Source organism: Pteronotus mesoamericanus, unplaced genomic scaffold (genome assembly GCF_021234165.1).
Source record: "Pteronotus mesoamericanus isolate MK-2021 breed Mesoamerican mustached bat unplaced genomic scaffold, CSHL_Meso_final contig_1189, whole genome shotgun sequence".
NCBI lineage: Eukaryota > Metazoa > Chordata > Mammalia > Chiroptera > Mormoopidae > Pteronotus > Pteronotus mesoamericanus.
In genome coordinates, this window is record NW_026555038.1 from 462,026 (window position 1) to 470,536 (window position 8,511).

Consider the following 8,511-nt stretch of genomic DNA (forward strand, 5'->3'; position numbering starts at 1 on the left):
GGATTCCTATGAAGGAGATGGGAAGGGGTATGGGAATTAAGGGAGAAAAAATAAAATAATTAAAACAAGAGAGAAGCTTGCATAGACTGATAATGATAATTTGCCTTAAATTGAGGAATATGTTTAATTCAGCTCTAGGTATTTAAATTCACTTTTTGAAATATGTGTATGTGTATATATGTATTATATATGAATGTCTAAAAGGGTATATACTAAAATGTTAATAGAAGTTATCTCTGGGAATGGTGTGAAGGTGGATCTTTTTTTTCTACCCTGAATAAATATTGTGTAATAAGTAAAATGCATTTTTTTTATATTTCAAAAACTGATCTTAATACTCAGAACTGCTTTCCTGCTGTTGGGTAAATGTACAAAATAACCTACTAAATTCAGCTGCCTGTGTGGTCACAGTCATTTTATTGTTTTTCCAGAATGTTCTAAAATAGTTCTGGAACAAGACCAGTGGGACCACCAGATAGCTATCTAGTCTAACCCTTCTTCCGATGCAAATGAAGACCAAGCCTCCAATCCAGCCTTGGCAGAAACCTCTGTGGGACCCAGGATAACGCGGCCCTCTCCTTCCTGACTAAAGAAAGGAAGGGCAGCACTCAAAACTCTCTTGCAGCCAGCTCAGGGCAGACTCTTAAAAGCCGCCTTGGGTAGCAGTTGCCAAAGACAAAAGGTTCCACCTTAAGGGTGGAAACTCTGTGTGCGGCTTTGTAGACATAGGTGTCCCTCCATGTGACTCAAGACCTACAGTGCAGGGACTGTGTTTGGCCAGGAATAGCTCAGAGGCCTTCCCTTCAGGAGCCAGCTCTTGAGGCCTTCAGTGTATGTTCTAACTATATTTGGCAGTGAAAACCAAAGAGGTCAGTGACTTAGCTCAAGGGGGGGAGGAAACAAGACTGTTCCTGATTTATAATCCCTTCTTTAAACCAGGACCAAGAATTTTAAAACTCACTTCATTTATTTATTTTGCCCTCACTGAGCATACCACTGAAGTAGTTCTTCCCAGTTCAACCAGCTTTGTGTAAATCTTTCAGTACCGCAGGTGTAAATCACCTACCCAAGCCATCCCAGAATTAGAGGACATTTGGGGACATCTGACTTGAGAATCCAAATGTTAAAATTATCCCACTTTACTCTCTATGTCTTTAACATTAAAATAGCGCTTAGCACTTGGGTACAAATCCAAACTCCAGCACTCGTTCCTCACTGTGTGACCTTGGCTAAGTTACTCTATGTCTCTGAGGTTCAATTTCCTTATCTACAGCCAGAGATAGTAACACCTACTTCACAAGGCCACTATAAGAATTAAATGAGATAAGGTGTATAAAGTGGCCAGGAGAATGTCTGATACAAAGCAGGTGCTTAAAAAGAAAAAAAAAATTAGTTTCTATCACCCCCCCCCACCCCCACACACATCACTCTCGGCTGTTCAGCCAAGGTGCTGGCTTTTCAAGAAATCTCCTGGTACCCTGTTTGATTACAAACGGATGGTACTATTCCCACAGTCAGCAACAGTAGCTAAAGATAAAAGCTGTGACTACTCCTTAGCCGCAGACAGGTCGAATCAGCTCACAAATGACTCATCACTGTTGATAAATGATGTGTTCTTGGCATCAGGAGGCCTTATCCTGACAGGCTTCAACACCTTATGAAAAAAATTTAGAAGGTAGGTTGTATGGCTCACAGAGCAGGTCCCCAGGGTTGATGGTGACCTTCAGTCAATCCTGAACTTGTACCAGTCTGATCGTAAGAAGGTCTCTGTCTCTTCAGACATGTCTCCATCAGAGGATTTTCAGTTGGAAAGGACCCCAGCTAAGCAGCTGACTCTTTCATTTCAGAGCTAAACCATCTCCTTCACTCGCCTTGGATTCCCTGAAGGGAGTCTTATGACTCCCTGGGCAGAAGGCTAGATGCCTGCTCCCTGCTCAGAACAGCCCTTAGCTAGTGCCCAACCTGCCTTTGGCAGCTTTTCCTGACGGCTGAAGCTCTGCCAGGATGAGGTTTGGCTGGAGGGCTCTGTGGCTATGGGACAAACCTTGGCTCAAGGAAAAGGTTGAGTATTTAATCCCAATCCACTGTCTGTGAGGCTGAAGTGTCTGCTGCTCTCTGCAGTTTCTGTAGCCCCCTGTAGACCACCCAGAACCACTCACTGGCACTCATGTTCTGTGACTGTAATTGTTAGCTACTCTCCCATTCTTACATGCCCTGAGCCTTTCACAGTGCCTAACACAGAGTTCCCTCTAAGTGAATATTTGTTAAAAGGCCCTTGAATGTCACCCTGGCTGGTGTGGCTTGGATTGAGAATCAGTCTGCCAACCAAAAGGTCATGCTTTCATTCCTGGTCAGGGACATGCCTGGGTTGCAGGCTGGTCCATGTTTCTCTCCGTCTCTTTCTTTCTTCCTCCCTTCCCCTCTCTCTAAAAATAAATAAATAAAATCTTTTTTTAAAAAATGGAAAATAACAGGCCCTTGAGGACAGGACAAGGGTGTTTTGTTGCTCTATTTGCAGCCCCCTCAATTCTAATGAACCTCACAAAATTTAGACCAAATAGGACGATGAACTGTGTGGAGATTGACACTGTCCACAGGCAGATGCCCAGAACTGAGGTCTTGTGTGGTCTTAATGAAATTCCATGTGCTGAGATCTACTTTTAACCTGAAACTTTTAGAAGCAGGTTGTCTTCGGACCCCAGACCCAGGCCTTTTCTGAAAGGAACTATCCTAGGCCCTCAGAAGAAGCATTGTGATATATGAATGCAATTGGTACAAAAGGCCCAGAAGAAGGTTGGATGTCTTGGAAAAATTTCCATTCTCCAAACTCACCCTCAGATTTTGTTTACCAGGAAGATTTCTGAGATCATCTATAAGCACCAACATGTCAGCCATGCCTCGAAGTAGAAAGGCCAGGGAAACTTTTTGGAAAGGAAAAAAATTGGTCTCCATCCTGGGTCTTCAGGATATTGGATGAGACAAATGGAGCAGGAAAATCAAAATCAGGGGTGCCTCCCCTCTTTCTTCCCCTTCTGTCCAGTTCCCGTGTCAGTGAGGCTTAGGGCCCAGCTTTTATCGCCGGAACTGGGGTCAACCTTCTAAGACGATAAAGCATAAAGAAAGCAAGGAGGAGGAAGGAAGGAGAGAAAGGAAGGCTGGAGAGAAGTGGAGGGAAAAAAATGAAAAAGGCTTGGGAAGGAGGAAGGAAGAGGAGAGCAGCAAGGGGAGGCGGAACAATGAAGGTCTGAGGCTGTCACAGGCGCACGGTTCCGGCGGCACGTCCGTCCCGTGTGCCTCCGGCCAGCAGCTGCACATTGCTCAGCGTGTGGGCGCTGAGTCACGGTTCCAGAACCGTGAGCTGCAGTGCAGGTCTGGGGGGCCGGCCCTGGTTGGCATCTGCAAACTTTTTTTTTTCTTTCCTCTTTCATTAAGGCTATGTGCTGACTCCCACGTAGGAAAACTTACTACCCGCACGTACCGCCGGACGGCTCTCGCTCCCATCCAAGGCGGCCGGCGGGGGGCGCCGCAGCCTCGCTTATGAGCCTGCCGGCCCGCTGGGGCGCCCGCTGGGAGAGGCTGCGTTTTCTCGCCCCTTTGCCGGTTTCAGGGAGGAGCCCAAGCATTTTGCTGTTATAGTAGCTTCTAACTCTCTAACACCGCCGCAGCCAGGGCTAACTCCTCACTTAGAAGGCTCCAGGGACCACCCCAGCTCCCCGAGGCGAGCTTCAGTGCAGGGCTTCGTGAGCACCTCCGTAAAATCTGAGACTTCTGAGCAAACCGGAGAATCCAGGTTCGCCCCCCAACTAGGGTTCACCCTATCCCACCCCCCCAACGCCCCAGCCGCCACTTAGAGGCTGTACCTCCAGCGTCTCCGCGAAGGCTTCCTTGACCCGTTTTTGCGAAGCTCCGCGCGCCCGGGAGGAAGAGCGTTACTCCGGACAACTCACAGGGCGCGGAGAGGGGCCAGCAACCTCCGCGCAGCTGTCCCACCTTCCCGCTCCACTCGGCGTGACCCAAAGGCTCCCGGGCGGCCCGGGACCAGGGGCACCCTCCCTCCCAGGACGCGTGACCCGAGGATGAATCAGCATCGAGGCAATTTATTGGTTTGCTATTTCGCATATCACTCACTTTATGTAAATAGATTGTACAGAGACACGGTGTTTCCTTCTTCCACAAGAGGTAATCAGTCTCTTTCAAACACACAAACTCTCACACATTCCACGCAGCAATGTTACACCTCGCTGAGACATTCATGTATTAAAATATTGAGGGGAACAATACAATTGCTTTAAAATGCCCTTAATACAATATATAACGTACAAAAATATCTCTATATTTGAAGTTACAAAAAAAAAATCTTGACAGCCACAAACTTAAATATTGATAATTACCTCTGTATAGACAACACGCATTGCACTTTTCCTCTCTTGGTTTTGGAAGGTTCAAGTAATTCGTAGGGCTTGCGCCCCGGTGGGGTGATACCCCGTGAGAAATCTGGGGAAGGCACGGCAGTGGCTCAGACCCTTGCCCCGGGAGTCTCAACATTTTATCTCCGTTTCTCCTCTCCGTGAGCCCTGCAGACTCTCACTGGGACTCCTCTGCGCACCTCCCCCCCTCCCCCGGTACACCCGGGCCCGGTTAGGGCGAAAGGAATGCTGCCTCGGAGGAGGGACCCATGCTAAGCCAGGGCTCGCCGCCGGACGGTGTCTCCCGAACTCCCAGTCTCTGCACGGCTGATTCAGTCCGGTCCCCAACGGCTGAGAGGCTCGGTCCCGGAAAGCCCTCCGCCCCGGGAGGCGCCTTCCAGATGCACATGCGACTGATCGCTGCTGCCACAGGGGCCTAAATCCTAAAGAGGGCGGCGAGCACTTGATTCGAGCGGGAGGCTGGAGCCAGGCGTGCCTGTGGCTCCGGGGACAACCAAGTCCGGCCCCGTCCGGCCTCAGGCAGGGAGCGTCGGCGCCGGCGCCCGTACCCCTGAGGGCTGATCTTGTTCCTGGGGGCGACGCCATCCTTGTCCTTGTCTGTGAACTGGTAGATCTGATGCGCCAGCTTCTGCACCGTGCATGTCCCGAAGCGACAGCCGGAGCTCCGCATACCCTGGAATTTGTTCATACTCTGGCGGTAGCGCTTGACTCGGATTCGGGCGGCGTCCGGACTGCTGGAGAGGGAAAGGAAAAAACCAACATGAGAGTCCCATCAGGCAGGGATTGGGCCCCAGACACCAGGAACGGGAGCGAATATTCTAGGACCAAAGCAGGGTGGAAAACTGCCACTGCTTTCTGACCTGCTACACAGCCCCGGCAGCCCCCTGGGCCAGGGTCGCCCACCCCGCGACGGCGGCGCCGAACATAGTTACCTGGCCTGGGTGCTGCGTGAGGCCCCCTTCACGTCCTGGGGCTGAATGATTGTCTGGGCAAGCCCGGCCTGCACGTCGGCGAGCCCGGTGGGGTAGCTGCTGGACACCTTCAGTTCCCTCTTGCCACGACTTAGCGCCCATTTATTCCATCTAGAAAACACAAATAGATTCGATTTGCACGGATCCAGGGGAGAGTCCGGCCCGTCGCTACTCGCATTCACTTCTAACCCCTCAGGACCAACCGCCACTTTCCCTGTCCTCCAGGTACAAGGACTGGGAAGCTCTGTCCGAGACTCACTTCTTTCGGAACTCTGACGCCACGTCGAGCCGTGCAGTGTCTGCGCCTAGGAAGGCGAGCGAGCCCAAGTACAGGAGGGCAACGGGAACCAGCTTCATCCCGACGGCGATTCGCAAACCCTTGGGAGGGAGAGAAAGAAACGTGAGCTCCGGGACCTGCCGCACAGCCCTGGTGGGGCACCGAGAGCGGGTGGGGGCCCCGGCCCGGGCAGGCTCAGCACTTGTCTGCCCTGCTCAGACGCTTATCTCCCCGGGGCGCCGAATGGCGCCAACGGCATTTGCACCCGGACCCGCAGGGAAGACCGCTGCTCAGTGCCAGGTCCCCCGCTCAGCTTTTCAGAAATTGGTTGACAGAGCAGAGGGGACTGCAGTTCCAGTTGTGTATATGAGCTGGGCCCGGGATGTGGACTCACCCCTCAAAGAACCCCTCAGCCAGAGCTCTCAGTTTCCCTCTTTACACGCCCCACCTACCCCACCTACCTGTTGACGGGGTGATCTGTCCAGATCCGGGAGAAGAAAGTTCCGAGACGGCGCTCTGGCAGTGGCAAAACCCTACCGTCCAAGTTGCAGTGAGAAACCAGAGGTGGTAAGGCTCCAGCTGTTTCGTCTAGTGTCACTCAGAAACCACTGAGTGGCTAGCTCTGGTTCCCCTGCTTTATAGGGGAACCAAAGCCACAGGGGGCGGGGCCTGGGCTGCCCTCCCGCCCTCCCTTTCTTCCCTCCGGCATGCGCGCTTCTGCGCTCGGGCGTGCTCCTTGCTGGCCTGTGGGTGTTGGGTTTGGAGTTTAGGGGTCGAGGGTGTCCCTTATGCCCAGAGAGCTTAGGGATGAGCCCCAGAAGACTGGTACAGGAACTTCCACAGTCCCGACTCTGGGCACAGAGTTCACACTTTTAAGTCCGGACAAAGTAGAACCGGTGTGACCTCTTGGGGTCCTTACCCAGTATCCAGGCAGCCTGGAGTGCGAGGCCTCCTGGTATGCAACGGCCAGAGCCGGAGTGGGTACCACGCTGTTGGGCTAAGCCGCGACCCTCCGGCACTGCGGCCTCGAGTAGACCGCGCCCTCTGCCGGCTCTGAGTCTGAGATGGCTGCGACCCCTAACTCCGTCGGGACCGGGCACAAAACACAGCCTTGAGGAGCGAGGCTCCCTACACCCCCTCCCCACCCGGTACTCCCACCTTCGAGGGCGGCGGAGACTCCGGGGCTCTGGAATGGGCTAGTAAGATTTCGAAATAAGGGCAAGGCTCAGAAAGGCTACTTTGAGAATTGGGATTTGGAGGAGGGGGTATCTTGAGTTTCAAAATTCGCGCGCCCATTTGGAAATAAAGGAATAACCAAAATTAGGAAGAAAAGTTTCGGTTGCCCCGCACACACACTCCTTGTAATCCAGTTATGCCTTATAAGGTTACAACCTGAGTTTGTCCAGCTGCCCTGGAGCCTTCAATCACCCGTTCTACACGCGAGGACTCCCTGCCAGGGAGCACACTAATGCTTCACCTATGTTAATGACTTTACAATTTACAAAGCACGGCCATATCCTCGTCTCCTTTGATCCTCACACCTACCCTTGAGTTAAGCAGGGAGGTAACATTACTTTTCTCATTTCACTAAGTGGAAAATTGAAGTTCAGAGAGAGAATGTATTTGCCCAAAGTCCCACCAAAGGTAGTAAGCAGTGGAGTCCTAACTCGGTCACCGCCCCCCCCCCCCCAAGCAAGCACGGCTGGCTGGGGCGCAGCGTGGATTTTCCTAAGCTAGGGTCATCATCTCGTCAAAGGGGAGAGCAGAGTGCTAGCCCCCGCCCAAGTATTTATGCATGTTCATGATGAATCACCCCCAAACCCGTTTGTCACCCCTTTGTTCTCTTCCATCACTGCTTCTTGACTTCTTACTTGTCTTTTGGGGACCAAACTGGGGAGGGAACTCAGCCCTGAAAGGCTCCCTACTTCTTGAACGCGGGCCTCTGGTGTCCTGTTACCCACTACCCCAAACGCAAGTTCTGAAGCCCAATGGCTGGACTGGGAGGCCAGGGCGGGAGACCACTAGCACTCACCCTATTGCAATTCACTCCATGAACGTGGATAAGTCACGTCCCTCCTCTAGTTTCCTAATCTGTAACATGCCCCCAGCAGGTCTCTGAGCGTCTTACCTGATTTGCCATGACGGTTCTGCCATTCAGTGTAAAAGCGGCTGGGCGCTGGGTTGCGCGGACCTTGCCTGTTCTGGGCCACCCACTGCTGGCTCAGCCGCTTTTTCACTCTCAGGACCGAACCGTGGACATTGCACCTGGGGAAGGCAAGGGCGTGTCAAAGTAATTTACTCTGAGGAATCTTCCCCGAGTCACCTGAGCGGACCTGAGTTTCAGCTGAGGGCAGGGGACAGACTCCTGGCTCTGGCTCGGCTAAGAGCTCGGGACGCCGAGGGTCAGAGCGGCGTGCGGGCTGGGCTCGGGCTCCTGGCTGGCAGCAGGACAGTCAGAGCGGCAGACCCGGTCAGGCGGCTAGTCGGTCCACACCGCAGACAGCAGGTATTATTGCGCGTCTGCTATGTTTCGAGGAACCTCCCCATACCATTTTGTTTTTCTCGCTCATCTCCCATTTTCCATCTCTTCCTTTCAGTTCGTCCCCAGCGAGTCAAGCTCTTCGCACAGACCCTGTCCAAGACCGGCTGTCTTGTCTGAGGATGCAACCCATTTGTCTCCAGCTTCCAGATGGGTCCGCGCCAAAACAGGTTTTACTTTCATTTCCCCTCGTGCCTCGGGCTGCTGGGGAGGTCAAGGACAGCTGGGCGCCCGCCCGCAGCCAGGGAAGGTGTCCTGGTCTGGACTCACTGCTACCAGTTCCCACCAGTCCTGGGG

General features: G+C 52.7%; 1 protein-coding gene across 1 annotated transcript; it reads right to left on the bottom strand.

Annotated features, from left to right (window-relative positions):
• Nucleotides 1–4,096: 4,096 nt before the first annotated feature.
• ADM (adrenomedullin) lies at nt 4,097–8,278 on the bottom strand. The gene is made up of 5 exons (XM_054582277.1): nt 8,225–8,278; nt 6,137–6,208; nt 5,658–5,776; nt 5,360–5,509; nt 4,097–5,161 (listed from the first exon to the last, which is right to left on the bottom strand). The coding sequence occupies exons 1-5, from the start codon at nt 8,243–8,245 to the stop codon at nt 4,843–4,845; spliced, it is 681 nt and encodes a 226-aa protein (XP_054438252.1). The 5' UTR covers nt 8,246–8,278; the 3' UTR covers nt 4,097–4,842.
• Nucleotides 8,279–8,511: the final 233 nt, after the last annotated feature.

Excerpts from the sequence above, each read along its gene's own strand:
- ADM (XM_054582277.1), bottom strand. The coding sequence starts at position 8,245 with ATGAGCGAGAAAAACAAAATG. Across the intron at positions 5,777-6,136 it reads ACAGATCACCCCGTCAACAG|GGTTTGCGAATCGCCGTCGG; the intron begins GTAGGTGGGGTA and ends CTCCCTCCCAAG. Across the intron at positions 5,162-5,359 it reads TCACGCAGCACCCAGGCCAG|CAGTCCGGACGCCGCCCGAA; the intron begins GTAACTATGTTC and ends TTCCCTCTCCAG.